At 36.7% G+C, this 25,366-nt stretch overlaps 5 protein-coding genes and 1 pseudogene across 5 annotated transcripts; 4 read left to right on the plus strand and 2 right to left on the minus strand.

Annotated features, from left to right (window-relative positions):
* Positions 1 to 164: 164 nt before the first annotated feature.
* Positions 165 to 6,457, plus strand: LOC142548591 (LIMR family protein At5g01460-like). Its single transcript, XM_075656990.1, has 14 exons — positions 165 to 717; positions 815 to 900; positions 3,039 to 3,154; positions 3,236 to 3,346; positions 3,596 to 3,694; positions 3,815 to 3,937; positions 4,101 to 4,163; positions 4,279 to 4,343; positions 4,749 to 4,858; positions 4,948 to 5,062; positions 5,182 to 5,247; positions 5,703 to 5,813; positions 5,891 to 5,957; positions 6,047 to 6,457. Exons 1-14 carry the CDS (start codon positions 368 to 370, stop codon positions 6,092 to 6,094), a joined length of 1,530 nt encoding a protein of 509 aa, XP_075513105.1. The 5' UTR covers positions 165 to 367; the 3' UTR covers positions 6,095 to 6,457.
* A 416-nt stretch (positions 6,458 to 6,873) lies between these two features.
* LOC142548592 (GDSL esterase/lipase CPRD49-like) lies at positions 6,874 to 8,904 on the minus strand. Its single transcript, XM_075656991.1, has 6 exons — positions 8,690 to 8,904; positions 8,267 to 8,344; positions 8,024 to 8,164; positions 7,724 to 7,800; positions 7,473 to 7,622; positions 6,874 to 7,253 (listed from the first exon to the last, which is right to left on the minus strand). The coding sequence occupies exons 1-6, from the start codon at positions 8,798 to 8,800 to the stop codon at positions 7,031 to 7,033; spliced, it is 780 nt and encodes a 259-aa protein (XP_075513106.1). The 5' UTR covers positions 8,801 to 8,904; the 3' UTR covers positions 6,874 to 7,030.
* A 2,767-nt stretch (positions 8,905 to 11,671) lies between these two features.
* On the plus strand, positions 11,672 to 14,771 carry LOC142547982 (vacuolar cation/proton exchanger 3-like). The gene is made up of 10 exons (XM_075656356.1): positions 11,672 to 12,137; positions 12,390 to 12,457; positions 12,536 to 12,564; positions 12,676 to 12,872; positions 12,973 to 13,188; positions 13,265 to 13,402; positions 13,652 to 13,768; positions 13,845 to 13,898; positions 13,984 to 14,100; positions 14,219 to 14,771. Exons 1-10 carry the CDS (start codon positions 11,913 to 11,915, stop codon positions 14,330 to 14,332), a joined length of 1,275 nt encoding a protein of 424 aa, XP_075512471.1. The 5' UTR covers positions 11,672 to 11,912; the 3' UTR covers positions 14,333 to 14,771.
* Positions 14,772 to 15,052: 281 nt separating this feature from the next.
* Positions 15,053 to 15,981, plus strand: LOC142548354 (pentatricopeptide repeat-containing protein At4g21065-like; annotated as a pseudogene).
* A 103-nt stretch (positions 15,982 to 16,084) lies between these two features.
* Positions 16,085 to 18,467, minus strand: LOC142548593 (uncharacterized). The gene is made up of 5 exons (XM_075656992.1): positions 17,993 to 18,467; positions 17,526 to 17,568; positions 17,279 to 17,439; positions 16,654 to 17,133; positions 16,085 to 16,382 (listed from the first exon to the last, which is right to left on the minus strand). Exons 1-5 carry the CDS (start codon positions 18,194 to 18,196, stop codon positions 16,215 to 16,217), a joined length of 1,056 nt encoding a protein of 351 aa, XP_075513107.1. The 5' UTR covers positions 18,197 to 18,467; the 3' UTR covers positions 16,085 to 16,214.
* A 3,761-nt stretch (positions 18,468 to 22,228) lies between these two features.
* LOC142547983 (uncharacterized) lies at positions 22,229 to 25,069 on the plus strand. The gene is made up of 2 exons (XM_075656357.1): positions 22,229 to 22,403; positions 22,537 to 25,069. The coding sequence occupies exon 2, from the start codon at positions 22,561 to 22,563 to the stop codon at positions 25,027 to 25,029; it is 2,469 nt and encodes an 822-aa protein (XP_075512472.1). The 5' UTR covers positions 22,229 to 22,403; positions 22,537 to 22,560; the 3' UTR covers positions 25,030 to 25,069.
* Positions 25,070 to 25,366: the final 297 nt, after the last annotated feature.

A 25,366-nucleotide genomic window follows, 5' to 3' on the forward strand; every position in this document is an offset into this window, starting at 1 on the left:
ATTAAATATGAAAATGTAAATTTTCAAACAAAAAGCGAAAAGGGGACAATTGACAATTGTATTTTCCAGCTCATCACATAAAATACCTAAAAAACCAAACGAGATCCACAAAAGCAACTGTCTTATAGGGCTACAACAGTACTTTCTTATATTACGTCAAACTCATCATGTTCGACGACCCCACCTTCACCCGTTAAGCATAATCATCGGAGCGAGTCGCCTTTGTCACTTTCTTCCAAGCGAAATTTTGAAGAAACTTGTGGGAAATTTGAATAATTTCTGTGAAGTCCCAAATCCAAAACCCTAATAGAAGGCTAATCGGTCACGGATATCGAGAAGAGGCCTCATTGTTCATATCCCACCAGAAATGGGGGATTTCAATCTGGCCCTGGTGATTGTGGCGATTGTTGTTTGTGTATTGGTTTTTGTGTTCAACTTGTACCTCCTGGTTAATTATCAGCACCCTGATGATGTTAACCAAGCATATTTCCCCAAATTTGTCGTCGTTTTGGGGCTCTCAGTCGCCGCAATCTCAATTCTCATGCTTCCAGCTGACGTGGCTAATCGTCAGGCCTGTCGCCACGCGATTTACAACGGCGCTTGCAATCTCACTCTACCGATGAAGGATTTGTGGCTCGCTGTTTATATTGTGGACGCTATCCTTGTTTTCTTCGTTATCCCCTTCGCTATGTTCTACTACGAAGGAGATCAGGACAAGTTAGAGTTTTTCGATTCGTGGTTTTAAATTTGATCTGTTGATTTTATATGTGAATTTGGTCCTAAATTGTTGTGACATTCGTGTTCTTTTCTTCAGGAGTGTGTGGAAGAGGATGAAAAGTGCACTGCTGTGGGTGATTGTGACAGCTATTGTCTGTGCACTCGCTCTTGGAATTTTGTACGGTATGTTATTGGCAGTTTCTTGCTCTTTTGTGATTTTATGGGTTTGAAGGTGCATGGTAAATGAGCTTTGAGTTAAGGAAGTTGCATACTAATCAACTCATATTGGGAAACTGATATGATAGCGAATTTGAGATCTCTAGAGAAACTTTGTTTTAATCTGCAAGTTTAATAATACACATCGAGTCTTATTCACCCTTTTTTTTCTACTAACTTCCTGTAACCAATTTTTGTAACTGAATTTTAATTGTCTATTCACTATATGATTAAAAATACATTTATTTGTATCTAACATTGATGATATAATCAGCTAATCTTCTTGAAAAACTTGCTACTCGCGTGGCTCGCTTACCCTTTGGCGTATCACTAGCCACCCGGTCAAGAAGCACCTTGTACTCAACGTGAAGTGGTGTAAAAGCGGAAGCCACGACTACGAGTGTAGAAAATTTGCCTTAGTTTGAACCATCGAGCCCATCCAGTGCTTTCACCGCTTCAACAGAGAAACCACTTTCATCGTCTTCCTTTTATTTCACCACTCTACAACCACTATATCATTGAATTAATTATATGGTAGGACAACCACCCTTCTTGTCCGGCTTCTTCTTTTGGATCGACAGTGACCACCTTAGGTTTGGATTTTGCTTTCGAAAATGCACTGGAAATTGAATGTTTCGCTGCAAAATCCCTCCCTTTCAGCTCACAATCCAATGGACACATGGAACATATTTGTGTTCCCTTCTATTTTCTGCTCCAAATACTCTTTGTTAGAATGAGCAGTGTGGATGTGATTCTGCACTTGGGTTGGGTTCCTGGAATCCACGCTGAAGCCTCCTTCATTTCAGGTTCCATTTCCTTTTTGAAACAATCTTTCAACATCTCCTTTATATCCCTTGCTGTTTGGTGGACCAATTCCATGTTCAATTTGAGGGAAAGGGGATGATCTTGAGTGTTGGTGGTTGCCACTGATTTTACGCTCTCGCTTCTTGATTTCCAAGCATACAAATTTTCCCCAAAGCAGCACGGCCCCTCAAGATTCATGGAGCTAAATTGATTGTCGTTTGCTTGAAAATTCTTGTACCATGGTTGTAAAAAATCAAAATTGATCGGCGATTGCGACTGATTTTCAGCAGCAAGATTTTGATTCTGTCTGTTGTATTGTCCCACTTTTGCATCCATGCAAAATCTTTCTTTGAATTGGTTAGGGCTTCAATACTAGTGTTTTGTTTCTCGTGGTCGTTTGATTCTCTTGAAGCGTATTGAGTTTGATCATGGTCGCTTGATTCTCTTGCAGCGTAGTGAGTTTGGTCAAAATTTCTTCTAACCTAGCCCTTCCACCATTGTTGAACAATGCCAGAATTCAAAGAATTAACAAAGAACAATTGTACTGGCGAATGAATCGAAGAAACAAGAGCACGATTTGGAACCAGAGCACCAAATGATACGATAGCGAATTCGAGATTGCTGGTCTCCTAAGTAAATAGATCAAGAATAAGAGAGAGAAAATTGAAGAGAGAAGCTTTGTTTAATCTGCAAGTTCAATAATACACTTTTGACTCTCATTCCATCCTTTTATTCTACTAACTCCATGTAACTAATTCTTGTAACTGCATGTTAATTGTTCATTCACTAAATGGATAGAAGTACATTATTTCATATCTAACCACTATTTGCATTAATCTCTTCCATCTTGCTTGCGACGTACTTGTATCAGAAATGTAAACCCTTCAGTTCCAATTTTATTAGTTACTGAGTGACTGGACGAATTAATACATTGCAAATAGATCATCGAGGATTTATTTCATTATTTGTGCAAAATTTCCTGTACATCGTGCATATCAAAATCTCTGCCTGCTTGTTTTATATTAAGTAGTTTAGTGGCGGTTATATGTGCTGGATATTATTTCATTTTCATCAAACAAAACACTGTTCAAATATTTGCCTGACACGTGAAATTGGGGAGGGAATGTGTTCTGTAAGTTAGGATTTTTGCAGATTAAGAATGAACAGGTTATTTTGCTTAGGCAACGAAATTAAAATCGGCAATGGATGAACTTGGAAGTGGGAAGGGTTTTTTGGAAATATGGACCCTTCAAATACCGTTAGGACCCTGTTTTTGTTCACATTCTTTTTGTTTGTCCTAGGCCTTTTGGGGAAGGTGGATTTCACAGTTAGGCACCTATCCTCATCCACTGAACCTTTCTCACAGTCATTGACCTTCTCCAGTGGACAACAATGTGTTGGAAGTGGGCAAAGACAGGTCAGGGAACACATCAATCAATCTAATTTCTCGTCAGTTTCACTTCTTGATTCTTTCAATAATCCTTTTTTCTTCTCTCAGTGTTCTGCATATTCTGCCAATGCTTCATCTGAGACAACATGGACCATGCACGCTACCTTCCCAGAATATGTAGTTGCGCTAGCCACAATTGTTGGATCTGTCCTTTTCACTGTAAGATCAGCTACAAAATTTCTTCTGAAAAAAGGTCCTTAGATGTAACAAATCTCTGAATCCCATGACTTCCTGTTGTATTTACTTGTGCAAACTATGTGATGTTATCTTTAGCATGCTTTAGTATCTTTGACCACTTTTTACAAAAAAAAAAATTGCTGAGGTCTGATAAAAAGGAAAAATAATATCTTTGTACATCACTTCAATATTCGATACATGATTTCAAGTTTTGATGTGCTGGAATCCCAGATCTTTGGTGGTGTTGGCATTGCCTGCCTTCCACTGGGAATGATATTCTCATTTATCCACCGCCCAAAGGCTGTTATCACACGTTCGCAGTATATCAAGGTACTCATGTGTCTAATGGACTTCATTCTTTTCCGCATTGACCTTGGAAAAAATTCATTATTCAGAAGTTTCAGTAACGCGTACAATTTTCATAAGAGGCTTATATCTCATGATCTGTAGGAAGCAACTGAACTGGGGAAAAAAGCAAGAGAATTGAAAAAAGCAGCTGATGCTCTTCACCAGGAAGAAAGAAGTGGCAGCAAGGGTAGAAAATGGCGCAAAAATGTGAAAAGTGTTGAAAAGGTTGTGTGTAGTGTTTGTCTTTTTCCTGTTCTTGTAATCTTTTGTCTGTGTCTGAGGACGGGTTTTTGGGGTCGCGATCCATTTACATTCTTTCAAGCTACAGTTTCTTTATTTTAATTCGAAAAAGTGATTTTCATATTTTAACTATCCAATAACTACACAGGAACTACTACTTTTGGAGGAGGACGTGAAATCTTTGGAAGAAATGTACCCTCAAGGAGAAAAGGTGATTAAATGAAACAGATAAATTACACCTTCCTTCCTGAAGTGAAATTATTAAAAGAACAGAAAATGAAGGTAATACCAAAAAATAACTTAATGAAGGTGTCTAATCTATTCAGGCTGAGGCATCTTGGGCTATGACCGTGCTTGGTTACCTCGCGAAACTGGTGTTTGGAGTTATAGGGTATGTCCTTTTTTGTGACATTTCTGTTGCGTTCTTGAATTTCCATTTTTGATTATCCATGCGAAACTGATACTCATGGGCTGTGGATCATATATTGGTAATAAAAATATCGCTGATTGAATATTAAATAAATTGATGGCTGGTTTTATTCATGTGGAAGTCTATTTGTCCTTGCTGTGGGCAATAGAATTGGGGAAGGGTGGTTATGTGTTCAAATGCAGATTGCATGGAGTTTCTGGGAGGAAGATATTATTGTTGGATGGTGTGTTGAATTTCCATTGCTGCAGCTTGCATTGACTCATTCAGATAGCTTTATTTATTTATTTTTGGTTCTCTCCCAATGTTTTGATGCGTTTGCTTAGTTGAGCTTTTAATATATTGAACAAGTAATGTTGCCTTGTACAGGTTAATCGTTTCAGTGGCTTGGGTTGCGCATATTGTGATATATTTGCTGATTGACCCCCCTCTTTCTTCTTTTCTTAATGAGGTGTTCATCAAGTTGGATGACATTTGGGGTAACCAAAAAACTTTTGTTTGTCATTTGTCTTGATCTTCCTTCAAATTTTACACATTTGATTGGAATGGCATCTGCTTCTACTTTTAGGTCTGCTGGGTACTGTAGCATTTGCATTCTTCTGCTTCTATCTCCTTGTGGCTGTGATTGCCGGGGAAATGATGCTTGGCATGAAATTGGTTTTCATTACGATCCATCCTATGAAGTATGTATTAGCGGTGTCAATTTTCTTTCCTTTCTTTTACATTCTTTGTTATCACTTATTTGTGGTCTTGATTTTTGTTTTAATGATTATTGTTTTGACATTAGTACCGATATTTGCAGGTGGGGAGCTACACTTATGAATTCGTTTCTTTTTAATGTGGGTCTTATTCTTCTTTGTTCAATCAGGTAATGAATGCCTTATCATTGGCATCCCACCTTCACGTGCCAATCTTGAAATTTTTTATTGAATTTTTTAAGAACTCGGCCAAAGGCAGCATCATATCGTCTCTTTGGATCAAAATACAGTCACATGGCACAGTTCACACCATTACTTTTAAGCAATTTCTTGTCACTTGATACATGGTTAAGTCAGTGATTTTCTTTTTTGTACAGCATTAAAAGATCCATTAATCAAAAGATCCAAGTTTTAGTAGTCCCCACTCTTTAAGATGTCCAAGTTACTAACACTATTGTAGAAGCTGCAATGAACCAAATTATGAGAACCCTCATTTTATCAAGGGATTCATTGAATGCAACTCTGTAACCTCTGCTTCAACTAATCATTATCTACTGATGGTGCATTTTGTATTATCTTTCACTTGTGCTTATTGTGAACTTCTACGGCAATCGCTGGACTGCAGTGTGATTCAGTTCTGTGCTACTGCATTCGCATATTATGCACAGGCTACAGCAGCTCAAGAAATATTCGGTCATACCCTGCAATCCCTTCGGGGAATCAAATATTTGTACAAGTTAGTTAGCATCTTACGCTCTTGTAAGTTTTTGTGCTTTAAATTTCATGGTATTAAAAATTCATTTGCTGCTGCAGGTACAATGTGTTTCAAATTGCATTTATTATTCTAGCAGGGCTGACATTTGTATATTATGCAGCTTTTGTAAGTTTTCATAACCCGCTCTATCCCTATTACCTTTTTCTTTATTCATGTGAAGTCTAAGCTCAAATGTGTGATAACCTGCTTTCTAGGGATGGAGAAGAAAAAAGCCGAGTGGCAGGTTCCAGCTTTCCACATGAACATGGTGTTATGACCAAATTTCAACGCATGAATCTTCTGTATTTCTTGATTTATTGCTTATCGAGTGATTTCAATCTCGGATATTTGTGGTCCGGTTTTGTGCGGCTTCCTTGCCTGGAGTAGAAGACTAACACCATCAAGAACGAATGTACACTGGGACAGTGGAATTTGTATTCGTATGTTTGTAGTGTGCTGCTCCGGGTACAGCGTCATTGCCTTTCATTCTCCTGTGTATGAAGTTATATCTTTTTAATTGAGTTGTGAACCATCAATTCATGTATTTATCTGTACTGTGAAGGATTGGTTTGAGAATTATCATTGGTGTAACATTAGAATCAGTGATGACAAAAATGCTTGTTGGGGACCTCTTTGCAATTTAGCATCTTTACTTCCTGAAGCGTGGGTCTGGTACTTCTATTTATTTTTTAAAGTTGCAACTTTTAATATAATTTCAATTTCAATTGTTGTCAAGCTTTCATTGATAGTTTATTTTTTTTTATTTAAGTTTGGGTTTTAATTGCACTGTTTTTGTGACATGTCACTAAAACATTAAGAAAACACACTCTCCTATTGGTTTAAAGTTTTAAGGACGTCCACAATGTACGAGAGCGATTCAAATTCTTAATCCAAATGTACCCATATGTTTGGATGATTTTTTTAGTCATGATAATTGATTTCAAAAACTTAATTTATGGAGTCATTTTCATCCATTCTTTAAATTCCTTAATCAAATCATTCAACCCAAGCAGAACCTCAAAAAATTTAGTAACGAACAATATTGGTCTGAAATGGAAATATTCAGTTGGTCAAACAAAACCACCTGTAAAGAATACAACTAAAATTTCAAGATAACACACTCACGGGACGATACTAGAAAGAAATGACAAGTTATACAGCAAGAAGTCGGGTGAATACGACAGCCCGAGTTCTTTCAACTACTCAATGTTGAGCCACTGCCTTTGCCAGGTACAGATATGACCAGAAACATTGAATGTGTTCTTGCCATCCGGACCTACAACGTAATACGGTGAATCCTCTGAAAATTCAGGCGTCATTGCCAACCAATATAGACTCGGTTCCCAATCGACTCTTTTCAAGACCTTGAGTATCTCCTCCAATACAACTTTGGACCCATCAGAAGACAAGTGGATTCCGTCTCTGCAATTATATAAAACCGTGAGTTTCTTATTCAAGAATGGAAGAGCACTGACAGACAGGGGTCAAATTTTTTATAGATCCTTAACATTAGCACACAGCAAGAATCATTATTGTGGATAAATGCATTATTCCCTTTGTTCCTTTTCCATTCCAGAGTTGGTTCAAGCTGTTTAACGGATAATTAGGAAACAAGAAGAAAAGAATCAAAAGTTTACTCACATAAAGCAAGATTCTGCCCAATCATCTTTTCCCTGAATTGCAGTAAACAGATCGATAGCCTTAACATCCATTTCTTCGCATAACTCTATCAAAGCCTTATTATACTTACATAAACCTTCGTTCGTACGAGCTTGATCATCAAATGCAGCCCTGTTTACAAGGGATAATCAAGATTAGAATTAGCAAGATGAAAAAACTTCGTAGCGGGTAGAAAACTAGTAGTAACGAAAATTTATCCAAATCTGGCTTACCCAAAAATTTCACTAATTTTTGCCTCATTCACCGGAGGAGAGCTAAGACATATTATCCTTGTTTTATCAGAAAGACCCTGGATTTGGTTGAGAACATTGTCTCTCAGTGCACAGGGTAGACATATGTACTTCCCCAAGAACAAAATGACAGAAAACAAGTTTATGTAATCCATTTTAGAGCAATTCCCTCTAACTTACGAAAAAACCATATAGAACTCAGATATGGTCATTCCTTCACAGCAGGCAGCAGCATCAACATAGTGAAAAAAAAGTACAAGGCATGATAAAAATGCAACGGACCTTGATATGGACAATCATCCTTTTCATGTTTTCGACATATTCGGCAAGAGGTACATGACCACCTAAGCCACTTGGATGAGGATTTGTTGCATCATTACCACCAAAATATAATATAACAAGTGAAGGCTGAACAGCAGCATCCTGAATTCAAAGAATAAGACGAAAAAAACTTCGATTATACAGTGAAACGAAGAATCTAACATACTCATGCCACACGAGCATGATTCGGTATCAAACACTTACCTTCAGGAAAACTTGATCAAGGATTTGAAGAGCCATCCTTGAATTCCAGCCAGAGTATCCACGTAGTAGTATATCCGCCTTCAAAGTTTAGCACATAATTCAAAATTTGTTTGAAGTAGAATAATATTATTAGGGACAAAAAGGATAGCGCAATCATTTAAACCTTTTATCTGCTCAAATCTAGAAGATCTAATTAGCATGACCGGAGATGAGTGATATATCTAAACTCGCAAAACAATAAGATGCAGAGACCAGAAGCCATCTAAAAAAAACTTTTACCGAATATTCTCCGAACATTCAATATACTTATAAACTAAACAGCATTCGAAAGACGCTAGATTCCAACACAACAAAGCAGCAGAAGGAAGAAGGAACTCGTCGATGAATTGCACGCGGAAAAGAGCAGGACGAAGATGAGATTACCTTGCGCGCGTAAAGATCGGCAAGCATAGCACCCCAGCCCCCGACGTTGTAGCACATCTGCACGATGGAAGATCCGAACAACACGAACTGCGGCCTATTCGGACCCACCATCTTCGTCTCCCCTTGGTCTTCGCGTGGGCTGTGTGTGTGCAAGAGCTGATGCTGATAAATAAAAGCAACAGCCACGGGGTAAGGAGTAGGTGGACCTCGTGGTGGTTGTCTACAATTTGTAAGGGTTCTTTTGGAATTTCTTATTCTTTTTTCCCCCCTCTTGCAAATATCGCTGCATTTTTTTTATTTTTTTGTATTTTGTTGTTGAAAAAACAATAATATGAATTAAGAGTAGGTATATTGTGATAGGGTTTTACGAATTTTTAGTATAAAAAATACTTATATTCACAATAAAAAGTAATATTTTTAGTATAAAAAGTAATAATTTTTTGTGGATGATCCAAATAAGAGATCCGTCTCACAAAATACGACCCGTGAGACGGATCTCTTATTTTTTGTCATGAATTAAACGAGTCACACCTTATTATTTCGATTTTATTTTTGGCTATCTTACCGATTAATTCGATTAATTCACAATTTTAGTTTATTAAAGTGTTGAGATAATATAATATATGTCAGCATTTCTCGACAATTCTTGTAAAAAGTTACTAAAATTATATATATATATATATATATATATATATATATATATTAACGTAGTAAGGGTCTGAATTGATTGATAAAATGATCAAAATTAAAATAAAAACAAAAATTTAAGAAGATCGACCTATATAAAAATAAAATTTAAAATAGAGATATAATTATATGAAAATGATGGAATTAAAAATATCACATGGAAAATTATTGTCTATATATTATATTTACTTTAAAATTTTGATGATAAATATCACTCGTTTTTTTGTTCAATAATTGTTCACATGGAAATAGGGGGTATTGGCTGTATGCCTAATTCATTATCCAACGTTGCTCTTTCCAAATTCCAAGTGGGGAAAATATAATAACATGACAAACGACGGGAATTTGATGTACAACATACGAAGCTTATTACAAAAGGTGAAATATTGGTTGAATTGAAAGAATAAAAAAAATTAAATCATTGAAAATAATAAATAAAAATATAATAAGTTTATTGTTATATGGTTTCATGAATCTTTATTTGTGAAACGTGAAACCGACCAAATCTGCTCATGTTTACGATAACAAGTCATATTTTTTTTATATAAAAAGTAATATATTTTTATGAGTGACTCAAATAAAATGTATGTCTCACAAAATTGATACGTGAGACCGCTGCACAAAAATTTTATTATAAAAAACCAAAATAATGGGGCTATATTTTTTATTTTGAATGATTTTAGTATATTGTTGAGACGTGCTCACATTGACAAATATAACAAGTCTTTGTTTTTTTTTTTTTTTGTTTATTATTATAAAAAATTGACTAGGTACTTGATTTCAACAAAATGATTGTTGATGTAGATTCTCCAATAACATCTTCAGTATATTTGCAACGTGGTGTTTATGGGATACAAAAAACTCTCTTTTAAGATAACAACGACTTTTAACTTGTGATAGTAGCACTTACAAATCACAAGTTCAAAAACCAAAAAATGAAACAAACTCCCTTTTGAGAAAAAAGAAGAAGAAGTTCAAATGATTACAAATATTTTTTTTTTTGTTTGATCTCAAAATTAATATTATGTTGTCTCTCATTGTGTTAATTCACTCAAATATATTGATATTTAAGTCACAAATCTTGAAAATGTGATCAATGCACACTTTTTGGTGACAAAGACGATGAAAACTCGAAACTCTTACAAATAACGCAGTCAGACACGATCAACGGATGCCTAGGTGCTTCCCCGCACTTACGTGCTTCTACCACGGCCGTGAAAAAATACACGAGTGAGCCGAGTTAAAACTCGATCAAATGGGTTACGGGATGGAGCGGATCTGAGTCAATGGATCCAATGGTGGGTCCAGGACGAATCTCGAGTTTGGATGGACCTTATATATTATATACATATTACATAAAAAATTGACCGTGATTTATCATTTCACACACAGGTATCATATGCTGAATAGACGAATACACTACAAATATTAAATAACATCTGCCAAACCACCATCCACTATGTCAAATTCTTCGTGAATGAGTTACCTGTCTTTTCAATTATCATACAAATCAACGTTTTCCGCCACAAGTCCAACTGGACTATTAATTTTTTCTTTCAATTATTTTACAAGAATTGGGAATCTTACTGTACAAACTATGTTATACATCATAATGGGCATAGCTAAATTATTCCTGAGGTCGTTTTATTTGTGAGACCGATATTTAATTCAATTCTATCCATAAAATTTTACGTCGAAATTTATTTATTTTTTTTGTAAATATGATCATAAATATAAATTTGTGAAAATATCACACATAAATCCTAAGAAGAGAGATATATAATATTATATTGACACGTGACTTGTGCAATATATGAAGGTTAACTTTATATTCAATATATTAGATTAGTATAAAGAAAAGTCTATGCGTGATTTAGGGAGAAAAGAGTTGATTACTTTTAAAATGTCTTTGCAATAATAAAATGAGGCCCAAACCATATCAACTACAAAAGAGATGATTTTCATGTGTTTAATAATGTAAAAAACTCATGTGAGACGGTTTTATGGATCGTATTTTGTGAGACGGATCTCTTATTTGGATCATCCATGAAAAACCATTACTTTTTATGCTAAAAGTATTACTTTTTATTGCGAATATCGGTAGAGTTTCCGTATCACAGATAAAGATTCATGAGAACGTCGCCTACTCTTTAATAATACTAGGTATTGACCAAAATTTAAGTTGAATACTGGGTAAAAACCACGAACAACGGGGAATACTAACTGTAAAAAGAAATTTAATGGGACAAAGCCATGTGTATTCCTCCACCCCCGCGCGCCAGTTGGATTGATTCTCGTAACAGAACAAAACCCTTTAACCTTCGTGGAAAATCGAAGCATTAATTCACAGCGAAATACCCAACTTTTATTTTTCTCAGATTACTAGCTTCTTGCCCACATGCCAACAAAGAACCCTCCCAGGCTACGTGTTGCCCCGTAGTCTTTAGTTTTACGTGCTTCTATTGCCACCTTAACCCTCCCATTCTGGGTATTTTTGTTTAAATTTTCATATCTATTCGTAAAGGATTAATTAAAGATGGAAGCGGCATCAGCAGAATCATGGCTTATGGAAGATTTGAGCAGATACAATTCCGCTTCGCCACTGAAGAGATCGGATCCGATGCTTGTTTCGGGAGTTGGGGTCGGGCTGCTGAGAATGTTCTGGGCGAATATTCAAGAGGTTCTTCTTGGGACGAAGTTGTCGATTCTGTTCTCGGCTTTACCGATCGCCATTGTTGCTGAGCAGCGTAATTACGGAAGAGTGAGTGCTCTTGCATTGCATGCAAGCAATATAATATGCATGCTCAATCATGTAACGACTTAAATTAAAATGCTCTCTTTTTCTTTGATTTGTTTGGTTAAATCAATGGAAGGTAATACTTTCTGGGAAGAATTTTTTGAAACATTTTTTTAGTAACAATATGTGTACCGGCATATACAATGTTGGAGAAGTTTTCTTCCAGTATTTTCTTGTTACATTAATGTAATTTTTGTTGTTACAATATATGAACAGGCGTGGGTGTTCGCGTTGAGCCTAATTGGACTCACTCCGCTAGCCGAGAGACTCAGCTTTCTGACAGAGTACGTATTTATAATTTTTATGAATATCGAATATTAAGCATGGATTCCTTAATCTGATCATTAATGGATAAACTGCAGACAAATCGCTTTCTACACAAATCCGACAGGTTGGTAGATTCTTCTGATTGATACCTTAAATAGTATACTGATTTATAAATAAATGAATAGATTAAAGAATAATTATTTGTTGAAAAGAGTTGGGTCGTTTGCCACTGCAGTGGGTGGGCTTCTAAATGCAACATGTGGAAATGTGACCGAGCTCATAATATCCATTGTTGCTCTTATTCATCACAAAGTAGATGTGGTGAAGTACTCTCTATTGGGTTCCATACTGTCTAATCTTCTGCTCGTCCTCGGGACTTCTCTCTTTTGTGGTGGAATTGCTAACCCGTCGAAAGAACAAAAATTCGACACGGTAAATAAGTGAATTCAAGATATGCATACTAATTGCAACCTTTAGATTCAATTCTCAACATCGGTTTCTTTCTTATGTAAATATATTGCAATCGTGATAGGGACAAACGGGCGTGAACTCCGTGCTGCTGTTGTTGGGATTGCTGTGTCACTTACTGCCTCTTATGCTAAATCTGTCAGGAACTCCCACGGAGTTGATAGCAGCAGGCAAGCTGCAGTTGTCGAGGGCGAGCTGCGTTGTGATGCTTGTCGGGTACATTGTTTATCTTTTTTTCCAGTTATGGACCCATCGACAACTATTCGAAGATGGAGATCAGGTGAGTGTTCGATAGGTTTGAGAATCAAGAAATAGATATACTTGTAAATCTACAAACTCTTGTGTGTGATAAGCAGGGTGAAGATGACGATGTCGACTTGATAGCAAATGAGAAACCGGGCCCCGTGATTGGGTTCTGGAGTGCATGTTTCTGGCTAGCTCTGATGACCGGAATCATTGCTCCCTTGTCCGAATACATCGTTGCCTCTATCGAAGTAAGAACATTTACACTCAACTGACGTTTATCTAACCAAAGATTAACTTAAAGGGATGGGTGAAATGAAGAAACAGAGGTCTCAATGGAAGAAATAAGTAAAACTTGAAATTTCAAAAAATTACACATAAAAGTCGGGTTTTCTTGTTTTGTGCGAGGAGGCCAAGGCTCTCTTGCCCTATATGTATCAGCAACCCACCTACAATAGACGCATTTCGGTACCATTGAAGGAATTGTTGATGATGAACAGGTTGCTTCGGATGCGTGGGGGTTGTCTGTGAGCTTCATAAGTGTGATCTTACTGCCAATAGTTGGAAATGCAGCAGAACATGCTGGAGCCATCATTTTTGCTTTCAGAAACAAATTGGTCAGCTATTTTTCAAATAATGCAATTCATGTGGAAATGTTAAAGCATTTATCATATAATCTGGGAGATGATGCAGGATATATCTATAGGCCTTGCTGTAGGTTCAGCTACTCAAATCGCCATGTTCGTGGTAATAGTTCTGGGATCTCAGAGTTTTCTCCGATTAAATATTTGATCGATTGAATATTGCTTTTCCGTTGTCGAAATGTTTGTAGATACCATTGAGTGTACTCATGTCGTGGATAATGGGTGTGGACATGGACCTCGATCTCAATCCTCTGGAAACTAGCTGTCTTGCTCTATCGATACTTGTCACAGCATTCACCTTGCAGGTCGAGTGATCGATTCAGATACCCGGAATTCGATATGTTCGAATTCCTTCTATTACTATTAGTATTGATGAAATATTTCTGCATGCTAAGATGCGCAAGAATTTGAATAATACTGCAGGATGGAACGTCTCATTACTTGAAGGGACTGGTACTTGTGCTGTGTTACATTGTCACGGGGGCTTGCTTTTACGTGATGGATCGGAGGGGGCCAATTCCAAATATCAAGCCGTGATTATTATTTCTAATGATAACGATGAACTTGTATTTGTATATATGTTGGTGGTTTTAAACTATTCGTTCTTCGTTTTTAATCTTTTTTAGATTTTCACATTTTGAACAATGAACGGGAATCGATAGGCTATTCAGTATTACAAAATTTCGGTTAAACAAATGATGAAGTCGTTAAAAACTAGTGTTTACTTGCAACTTTCTTGACTCAGAAATGCTGTCATTGGCAGATTCCTCTCGGTTTGATTTGTGAACGGATCATCATGTTGTCTGGCCGCCTCAAAGAATCGGTAGAATTAGCGGCGGGCCGAGAAATCAGGTCGAGTGGAGTGAACAGGGGGGAATTTAATGTAATATTCATGAGAAAACTTGTATTTCCTGAGAAATCAGACATGATAATTTATTTATCTATTTGTTTCAGAAGTGTATTGAGACTATTAAAGGTGATATTTGCCGACTTTTGATCAATTGATTTAGTCCAGTATGGAACTATGCAGTTTGGGGATTGGAAAAATACTAATGCGGTGGCTTGTCTTGTTCATTAATTCGTTGGAAAATGATTTTGGTTCCTTAAAATTTTAAAAAGGTTGGGAGTTTTATAATTTTTAGTTTTTACTAAAAGACTATTCTAGCAAGTTTTTTTTTTCCTCAAACCTTTCAAAGCGAGGGTTTTGTCCCACTCACCTCCTTGTTCTCAGTGATCCAACGCGCCGCCGCCAGCTGAATCGTGGTGTCGTGGACGTCGTCGATTGTTAGATTGGCTGTCAATGGATTTGGTAATGAAGCACTTGTTAGATTTTCAAGGAAATGGAGATGCGTGGGTTTCTTCCTAGTGAGATTACTTTCGTTGGAGTATAACATGCCTGTAGCAATTGCGGGATGGTAGATGAGGGATTTGCTGACTTTGAGAGGATGAAAAACAAATTTGGAATTGTTCCAAAAATTGAACATTATGGTTGTATGGTTGATTTACTCGGCCGGGCAGGATTAGTGAAACAAGCTTATAAATATATACACGAAATGCCGTGGAACCTGATGCTGTAATCTGGAGAACGGTACTAGGTGCATGCGCATTACAAGGGAATTTAGAAACAGCGGAAGCTGCAAGAGATCAGCTCAAAAGATTGGAGCCTAAACACCGTGGAGATTTCGTGCTTCTTTCGAACCTTTATGCATCAGAAAGACGGTGGTCGGAGGTTCACAATGTCAGAACAACAATGCTTAATGAAGGTGTAAGTAAAGTACCTGGCTTTAGTCTTGTTGAGTTAGGAAATCGTCATGGGAATGGATCTCATCCTCAAACCGAGGTTATTTCTGCAATGCTTTTGGAGATGACCAGGTTACTGAAACTGGAAGGCTATGCACCTCATACATCAAATATTCTTGCTGACATAGAAGAAGAAGAAGAAGAGAACGAGACAGCACTGTCGTATCATACCGAGAAGATTGCAATTGCATTTGTGTTAATTAATACTCCACCAGGGACTCCAATTAGAATCTTGAACAACTTGAGGATTTGTGCAGATTGTCACCTTGCAATAAATCTAATATCAAAGATTTTTTTATCGGGAGATTGTTGTCAGAGATCGAAGCCGGTTTCATCATTTTAAAGATGGAGTTTGTTCTTGTAAAGATTACTGGCAGATCCCTTGACACCAGGAAATTGACACGAAGCTCGTGCAGTATGCTTGGTTAATAAAATGTTCTCATGTTGTAACGTCCCACGGACTAAACATTGTGCATTCTAAGCATTGGGTATTGGAATCAGAAATCAAATTGACAAATTCATTGGGTAAAAATGGTCATCTAAAACTATTTACAGCATAGAATGGAATAAGTCCACCTCAAATTGCTGGTTTTTGGTAGAAAACACAGCCATAGCAAAATTAGAATCCCAAAATAGCAAGAAATTTCTGAACCATTCCTCTACCCCATTGCATGCTACAGTCCAAGAATTCAAGCTGCTCTTTTCCACGAAATCCTTTCTCGTTCTCCATCACCAACTTACCAGTTTCTGTAGAACACAAGGAGGCTGAGTTGTGTTCTTCTTTGAGCTGAATGATAGTAGTAATGCATAAACAAATGAGATATGCAAAAGGGTACCAACTTCGGAATAGAAGAGATCGTGTTTATATGGACCACAACTCAACAGCTAATAGGGTTGTGGTACGGAAAAATTAAGATGTGGAAGTGACCAAATCAATTCTTTCAAAGGATATATCCACAATTTCAGTGGAAAATGGTTTCTTTAAGCTTTGTTTTCTACACTCTGCCAAACCATTGTTGCAAGAAACAAAAATTCTACAAGTTCTATTAAGTATTTACCTCCTTGTCTTTCACTTCATTCGGAGATTCTTCATCCGTCTCATCTGTCAACATTGGAATCAAGCCCGGCAATAGAACAGGAGCCTCTTGCTCTAAAACTGAGCTTTTTTCATGTTTCGAGTAATTTATGCACGTATTTGAATCTTGTTTCACCTTATCATCAAGACTCGTATGCTCATCAGTGCCAACGAGTTGCTTTTTCGCATCATTTCCTTCATCTTGTGTTGTCTGGCTTAAATTTTCGGAAACTGAGAACAATTCTGAATTGAGCAAAGACTTCTCATCATTTAGATCAGCTATGAATTCTTCCTCCTCTACAATCTCCTGGAATTCGGGATGATCCCAATCTTCATAAACAATTATAGTCTTTTCCGTCTCCCACGTTTCCAGAATTCTATCAGGCCCCGGTTGCCACGAAATAGTATTATCATCTACTTTCAATACGAATTTGTACTTGATCACTCTGCCACAGGGTACATCCTGTTAACTCACAAAGAAAGAGAAATTAAATACTCAATTGATGACCAAAATCAATGTGCAATAGCCATTGCTGTGATTAACCTAATCGTCAATAAAAATTTATAAACAATTCCACACGTATCGCAGGTAGATTCTTTCTCCTTACCATTTCTGCAGTCCATATGTGCCCATCTGACCAATCAAACCGCACTCCATCGGACGGATCCCACAACCCCAAGCATGGATCATCTCCTACTATTACAAAGTGCTGACCAAATGCACATTCCTTAGTTAATTTAAATTGGACATGGGCTGTTTTGGGCTGGTCTGCATGGCAAAAGAAGCCAGGCTTCAACAAGAAATCAGAGTAATTAATAGGCATAAGTACAGAAACCCCTTGGGAAAAACATTACCAGCAACTTGTATCTGATCAGTTTCTTCACTTTCAACGAGCGTCTGCAACATTGGTAAATTTATTTGCGGTGAGTGCTTGCCATCAATCAAGATTCCATGTTATTAAGTTGGTGCCTACTAAATTTTGCCCCATCGTTACATGCATTTAACACGCAATGCTTGGCTTTTGTGCATATACTAGCTTCGAACTCAATGTAAAACAAATAAATAACCAATAGAGTACTCTCTCAATCCCAACATCTTAACCAAATTCTTGGACTCGCATTGCCCTGTCGGCTTTAAAACTTGAACCTTCGAATCTTTCTATATATTGAATTCTTGAATTAGGATTCAGTAAAGTAAATTAATCACATGATCAATCAACTGACAATAAAAAAAAAAGAGCCCATGAAACTTCACATGCCATTCATAAAGAACAAGACACTCGAAAGAAACGGAAACCTCTTTCTCATCCAGCATGAATTACCTGATTTTCTGGCGCAACCGACGAAACAGGGCGAACTGCAGTCTTGCAATGAAAGAAGCCCAGAAGAGGATCACGCTTTTGGTTCCTAATAAACCCGTTTTCTTTTCTACTCAGCGACACATCGCCTGGCCGCCAAATCAGTCTATCTTTCTCCCCAAATTTGGGTGGGAAAGTCTTCCAACACGAGCCCATCAAGGTTTCCATTTCGTCCTTCGATTCTGATAAGAAACTACTACCTTGGCCTCTAATTTATGATGGATTTCAAGAAGATGTAATATTAAAAATCTAAACTAGTGCTCGTTTGTGACTCTTCTATGTCTTGGCTGGAAATGAGTGGAAGAAATGGGAGACAAAGGGGCCCGAAACACAGGATTCAGGCCTGAACTTGAATCATGTGTTGGACATTGTGCCCGAATCTTCCATAGGACTTCCTTCGCGATTATTTTATGATGCAGATTTTTTCTTTGTTTCTTTTGTTTTGAGCCACACACGTCCAAAGTTTTTTAAATTTACGTATACACTGGATGTAACGTAAGGAATTCTGTGTTTAATAAGTTATGTTTGTACAAATTATTAAAAATTAAATATTATAAATGATATATATATATAAATAAAATACAATAAACACAAGCAAAGTGTTAAATACATCTTTTTTAAAAATATAATAATAAATCAACAATAAATTATTTTAATCATTTATCGTGTATAAGATATATATTTTTTTTCAAAAAAAATATTGATAAAACGTTTTGTCTGCGATAATTGTGTTTTGTTTATACGTAATGCTTTGCTTGATACATTTAATTTTTAATAATTTATGTAGACGAAATTTGTTTGAACAACTTAATATAAAATGATTTTAAACATTAAGTACAAGAAATTTAATTAGTAATACCTCAGAGGTATCCGCCTCATCTTTAGCTCGAGTTCCAAGAAGTAGAGAAAAAAGTCATACCATATGATGCAACTCGGGCAAATGGACAAGTCGGGTTGGGTACTCTGCCGGATTTGCGATCAAGTTGTTAAAGGAAATATGAGTTGGGCGTCTGGATTGAACTTTTTTCCTTAGGTTTGAGAGATCTGCGAACAAAAAGTAACCACGTGAATGGACGTCGGAGGGGTGTCCGGCGTGACCACTCCGATGCTTAAGTCAGTGAGGGACTCAAGCAAGAAAACCAATGTAACCAAGTGTTGGTTGTGTGATTGGTGTGGAGAGTGGGAGTAAATAAGCAATAAATGAGAGCACTCAATGTGTATATTCAATATCTGAATAGAGAAAATAAATTCAAGTAAAGAACCTGGTATTTATAGTAGAGGATGCAATGATGACCTCGTTTTTTGTGTTTGAGCATTAATTGTAGTAGGGCGGCTGATTATACCCTATTGTTCTGACATGTCAAATCGCATACTAGTCACATCAAGTCTACTTAATTTTATCAACCACTTGCACTGGTGTCAGAGATAGGTCGGCGGCACACACCCTACTTATCGGCGGTATTAAATGCGGCACTGATATCGAAGCAGCCTGGGTAACATGCATCTCGGAACTCCTTAAGAGAGCCCGGGCATATAACGTCCCGGGGAGACAATGTCCCGAGTGCTTCTATGGCCCGGCCCATTGACTGACTGTCCACTCCATGAATTCTTCAAGTCTTACTTTCCTCATCCCGGGCAATCTTATGACTCGGATGTCAACCCATTTTGTCGCTTTATTGACCCAGGGACATTCCATGCTTCTGACTCGGGCACTTTCCATGGACAGGCTCACTGGCCAGGGTTGTCCCGGGTACTATCCATGACCCGAGACATCCCGGGGTATCACCATATGCATCCTTGGATATCGCAAGGGCCATGGAGTTGAGCAAATTGTTCAGCGCTCAAAAGGAGCCAGTCTCTCAGTTGAGTTCGAGCAGTGTGAGCTCAGGTAATATACTTAGTAGACAGTGCTTCACGTTACGTCAGATAATCATTGACATGTCTTTTAGCGCACGTATGATTAATGTGACTAGGCTAGAAGTAGTAAGAATTGTCATATTTAGCAACGTCAAATAATAGGCCATGAGCAACAATCTCGCCATGAGTAGCAATTGGACGCTGAAAACAATGTCATCATTAAATTTTCTCCTATAAATATCAGGTTCGCTTGACATTAATGTATTCAGATATTATTACACAAAGAACATACTTTATATTATTACACAAAAGAACATACTTTGTCATTATACTCATTCGGATAAACACTTGACCGACTTGATTGTCAGAGTGCTTACGTCAGAAAACCTTCTGGTGTCTCACTAATGTTCTTTGCTCTATTAAGTGTGCAAAATCTTCAACCCGAGTACTTCTCATCCGAATTCAAGTGTGCTCGAGACAAAATCTATCTGACCCGATGTAATTGCTCACTAAACTCAACCCGATTCACCCAGTCGATATCAGTAACCAATTCTTTGCTCCACTTAATGTTCTATATTTTGTTCTAAGCTTTGTTTACATAAATTATTATCATTAAAATTAAATACATCAAACAATAAGTATAAATAAAACACAGCAAACACAAACAAATATTAAATCCATCTTTTTAAACATTAAATCACAATAAATTGTTTTAATAGTTTAACATGAGCACTCGAACCTGAAAACAATATAATGAATATATTAACTGAGCATTCGAACCTGATATTTATAAGAGAATACATAGGTCCTTGATGGGCTTGTCTTCCATTTGGGCTAAGGATAGGCCAGGGATGGGCCAGGGGTAGTGGACTCATCCATAAGATATCATGTATAATAATTTTTTAATATATACAATATAACTGTATTAGAATATTTTTCCAATGAAATTTAAATTTGAATTGATACTTTATTATGTTTTTTTAAATATTTAAAGAAAGAATAATAATTCATTGGAAGAAATTTTTTATATGTTTAAAAGATCAAATTTAGTTATTACAAATTAAATTTACTTAGTAATATAATAAATAGAATTGAAGCCAACTTATAAACTTTATGCTATTGTAATATATATTCATGTTTCTTGTTTTCATTTTTATATTGAAAATAAAGTCGAGACCGGGCTTGTAGCCCAATGGTCTCATCCTCTGCCGGATTAACCGGTTCTCCGTGTTCAATCCCCCTGTCTGCGTGAGTTGAAAAAAAAAAAATAAAGTCAAGTATACCGGCCACATCTTATGTTGGCCCATTATTATAGTTTCAGTGAGCTGTGGTTTCAATCACGGGCTCTTATATTGGGTCTTCAAATAGAGACAAAAGAAGTTGAACTGCAAGCCCACTTGATCTTAGAACACTATTTTACTGAGTGTGAGCTTAACCTTAATTCTTACCCCAGTGAATCCCCCTCTATCTAAGTAACCATGTCTAAAATTCATAATTGGGTCGGGTTAGAGATAATATTTCAAGATTTTTAGCTCGTCATAAAATGGTCTTTGTTATTGGGTTTTTTTTGTTGTTTGTACATCGTCATAATCGTTGAATTCCGTGATGAATCCCGTCATTAAAATAGGTCCTAAAGAAAGTCCATCTATTCCTAATCTCCAATGAAAATAAGAATAAAAGAAGATGAAGTTTACTCTCCTTCACTAGGAAGACGATGGTACTCGAAAGCGTCCCGTGACCAACTACCATTCAACCATAAGTCTACATTTGTTACTCCAAATGGTCGACCTTGCGTTCAAGTTAATTGTTCATTTCTTGACGAGACTATTCCTATATGGTATTAGCCCAATTTTAACTGGATCTCGAGCTAGGTAAGATATTTTTGTTTTAAATTTTGTTAACAGAACCAAAAGCGAAGAAGTTCGTCAAAGAAAAGTTATTATTATATGATTGACAAAAACTTACGTGAGATGATCTCATGTGTTATATTTTGTGAGACAGAACTCTTATTTGGGTCATCCATGAAAAAGTATTACTTTTTTATGCTAAGAGTATTACTTTTTATTGTGAATATCAGTAGGGTTGACACCAGAGACGGATGTATTCTAGGGCTGTACTGGGCTGTAGCCCAGCCCACTTTTTTAATAATTTAGCGACGGATTTTCAAAAACCGTCGCTAATATTTGCGACGGTTTTAGTAAAACCGCCGCCGATCTGGATCGGCGACGGTTTTAATTGCACCGTCGCTACTAGGGACGGTTTATTCAAATAGTCGCTAATAACAGTCGCTATTAGCGACTGTTTTTTGAAAAACCGTCGCTTCAAAAACCGTCGTACATCAATGTCTTAGTCCAATCAAGTCCCGTCCATTTACAAGGATGAGACCAAATTTATCCTCTGATCCGCCCCACCTCAATTCTACAAAATTTCTCTCCCAAGTCCCAAGCCCTTTAGCGACAGAATAGAATTGCGGACTCCCGAAGAAATCGAATTGCTCATCGGCAAGGCAACAATCCAGGTAAGAATCGGCTATACATTTTTTATTTTGTTTTTTATAGCTTCTCTGTGTGTGATTTGTGGTTTCTTGATTGTTTGTTGTTGAGTGACTATTACTTGTTTATTTGGTTAATAATTATTTTATTCTTGTTTAGGATTATAAATTGAACTATTTCAAAATGGAATATCAATCTGCTGCAAAGAAAGGAAAAACATTGATATCCTCTTTCTTTAAGAAGAGAGATCGTCAAGCTAGTGAAGATACTTCAATTCCTACGGTCCTTACAATGCAACATCAATCCAGTGAAAGTCTTCTATTTCCCAATATCCAAATTCCTTCATGTTCCTCTCCTAGAGACGATCATCAGTCTTCGTCTACTTTTATTGAACGAGATCCAGGAAAAAGAAAACAGATATGTGAATATCATGTTAATGTACGAGATGAGATAAGACGTTCATATCTAAATATGGGGCCTTATCAACCAGATATGTTGGAGTATCCAGGTACAAAATTTGGAAGCCAGAATCGTCGTTTTCAGAAAAAATGGTTTCAGAAATTTTATTGGTTGGAGTATTCGCGTTCAACAAATAAGGCATATTGTTTCTATTGTTTTCTTTTCCTGAATGATGTTAATTCATCTAATATCTCGGCATTGGTCAATGAAGGATTTGACAATTGGAAAGGGGTAAACCAAGGAAAAACATGTGCTTTTCTTGCCCATATTGGTTCTGCAGCTTCTTCACCTCATACTATGTGTGAGAGAAGGGCTGAAAATTTGATGAGGCCCTCACAACATATTGATAAAGTGATGCATGCACAATCTAAAGAGGAAAAAGAGAAAAATCATCTGCGTTTGAGCACCTCAATTGTAGCTGTTCGTTGGCTAGCACTTCAAGGTTGTGCTTTTAGAGGTAACGATGAATCTCTATCTTCATCTAATCGTGGAAATTTTCTTGAATTGGTGAAGGCTTTTGCAAAAATGAATATAGAAATTGATGAAGTTGTGTTTGAGAATGCTCCAAAAAATGCCCAATATATCGCTCCAGAAATTCAGAAAGAGATTTTACATATTATGGCCAATAGAGTACGACAGATGGTTCGTGAAGAAGTTGGAGATAAATACTTCTGTATTCTTGTTGATGAAGCCCGAGATATATCTAAACGAGAGCAAATGGCCATTATATTGAGGTTTGTGAACAATCATGGGATTTTGACAGAAAGATTTTTTGCCATCAAAAGTGTTAGTGACACTACCTCAATGAATTTGAAAAATGAGATATCAAATGTTCTTGTTCATCATGATCTCCATGTTAAGAAAATCAGAGGCCAAGGATATGATGGTGCTAGCAATATGCGTGGAGCGTGGAATGGACTTCAAGCATTATTTCTCAAAGATTGTCCCTATGCATACTATGTCCACTGTTTTGCACATCGTTTACAACTGACATTGGTTTCTGCAGCTAAGGATGTTAGTGTTATTTGGGAATTCTTTTCTCATTTGGACAATATTGTTAATATTGTCACTTCTTCTACTAAGCGCATTGCTGAATTACATACTGCACAGAGAAATGAAATTGAGTATATGTTGTCAATTGGAGAACGTGATTCTGGAAGTGGTGCAAACCAGATTGGTAATTTGCAACGAGCAGGAGCTACTCGTTGGAGTTCTCACTATGATTCGGTAAAAAGCTTGATAGGTATGTACACTGCAACTTGCAAAGTTTTTGAAGTTCTCAGTGATTATTCTCCAAATGGAAGAGTTAAGGCTGAAGTTCGGGAGATTTACAGAAACATGGCAAGCTTTGAATTTGTGTTTATTTTGCACTTAATGCATAAAATTATGAGAACAACAGATACTCTTTGTCAAATTCTTCAAAGAAAATCTCAAGACATTTTGACTGCTATCACATTTGTCACTACTACCAAAACTTGCCTTCAAGAATTTAGAGAATGTGGGTGGAATGAATTTCTTCAGGAAGTTAAAGTTTTTTGCTCAAGAAATGAAATTGATGTACCTGACCTTGATTGTCTATATAAGATTGGACGTTCCTGTCGGCAAACTACAATAGAACATCATTACCACTTTGATGTTTTTAATGCAGCAATAGATTTCATTTTGATGGAGTTAAATACTCGGTTCAATGAGTCATCGGTGGAACTTCTTTCTCTTAGTACAGCTTTAGATCCTAAAAATTCATTTGACTCATTTAACAGTGATGATATTTGCAAGCTTGCGAAGAAGTTTTATCCTGGAGATTTCACAGATCAAGAAATTGTTGCTTTGGAGTATGAATTGATACATTATAAACTTGATGTGATGCAGAATTTAAAGGTTTCTACACTTGTTGAGTTGTGTCAGCAATTGACCGAGAGTGGACGGTCAAGTGTTTATGTTATGTTGACTAGATTGATTCATCTTGTTTTGACATTACCTGTGTCTACTGCCACTACTGAGCGGGCTTTTTCAGCAATGAAGCATGTGAATACGGCACTTCGCAATAAAATGGAGGATGACTTTCTTGCCGATTGTTTGACACTCTATATTGAACGAGATTTAGCTAAACATATTGATGTAAATTCTATTATTGATGAATTTTATGTTTTAAAATCTCGTAGGGCACAACTTCGTTGTAACGATATAATGTAAATTTTTTTTTAATAATATATAACTTATCATATTGACTTCAAGCCCCTCCCAACTTTTATTCCTGGATCCGTCCCTGGTTGACACATCTCACAAATAAAGATTCGTGAGACCGTTTCACAAGAACTTACTATATATGATATAGGAAACTCTAGGTCGTGTTTTCGTGACCAAACAAGTTTTGGTTGGTTGATTTATACATCAAATAAACATATTGATGTCGGTAGATCCATAACTTTGATTTTTTTATGTTCTTTAATACAATATATATATAAAAAGTAATGATTATTACGTAACAGTTATGCGTTACTAACTCAATTAAACGGCCGGAATTTGTAGA

Source organism: Primulina tabacum, chromosome 6, assembly GCF_025594145.1.
Source record: "Primulina tabacum isolate GXHZ01 chromosome 6, ASM2559414v2, whole genome shotgun sequence".
In the NCBI taxonomy this organism is placed as follows: Eukaryota; Viridiplantae; Streptophyta; class Magnoliopsida; order Lamiales; family Gesneriaceae; genus Primulina; species Primulina tabacum.

Bases quoted from the DNA above. Each gene is read 5' to 3' on its own strand.
- LOC142547982 (XM_075656356.1), top strand. From the start codon at position 11,913: ATGGAAGCGGCATCAGCAGAATCATGGCTTATGGAAGATTTGAGCAGA. The intron at 12,138-12,389 runs GTGAGTGCTCTT...ATATATGAACAG, and splicing joins AGCAGCGTAATTACGGAAGA to GCGTGGGTGTTCGCGTTGAG. The intron at 12,458-12,535 runs GTACGTATTTAT...GATAAACTGCAG, and splicing joins AGACTCAGCTTTCTGACAGA to ACAAATCGCTTTCTACACAA.
- LOC142548593 (XM_075656992.1), bottom strand. From the start codon at position 18,196: ATGGAAACCTTGATGGGCTCGTGTTGGAAGACTTTCCCACCCAAATTT. The intron at 17,134-17,278 runs GTAAGGAGAAAG...GTGAGTTAACAG, and splicing joins ACATATGGACTGCAGAAATG to GATGTACCCTGTGGCAGAGT. The intron at 16,383-16,653 runs GTAAATACTTAA...ACTATCATTCAG, and splicing joins ATGAAGTGAAAGACAAGGAG to CTCAAAGAAGAACACAACTC.
- LOC142548592 (XM_075656991.1), bottom strand. From the start codon at position 8,800: ATGGTGGGTCCGAATAGGCCGCAGTTCGTGTTGTTCGGATCTTCCATC. The intron at 8,345-8,689 runs GTAATCTCATCT...TAAACTTTGAAG, and splicing joins CCGATCTTTACGCGCGCAAG to GCGGATATACTACTACGTGG. The intron at 7,801-8,023 runs GTCCGTTGCATT...AACCAAATCCAG, and splicing joins GGATGATTGTCCATATCAAG to GGTCTTTCTGATAAAACAAG.
- LOC142548591 (XM_075656990.1), top strand. From the start codon at position 368: ATGGGGGATTTCAATCTGGCCCTGGTGATTGTGGCGATTGTTGTTTGT. The intron at 4,164-4,278 runs GTGATTAAATGA...TAATCTATTCAG, and splicing joins TGTACCCTCAAGGAGAAAAG to GCTGAGGCATCTTGGGCTAT. The intron at 5,063-5,181 runs GTATGTATTAGC...CGATATTTGCAG, and splicing joins ATTACGATCCATCCTATGAA to GTGGGGAGCTACACTTATGA.
- LOC142547983 (XM_075656357.1), top strand. From the start codon at position 22,561: ATGGAATATCAATCTGCTGCAAAGAAAGGAAAAACATTGATATCCTCT.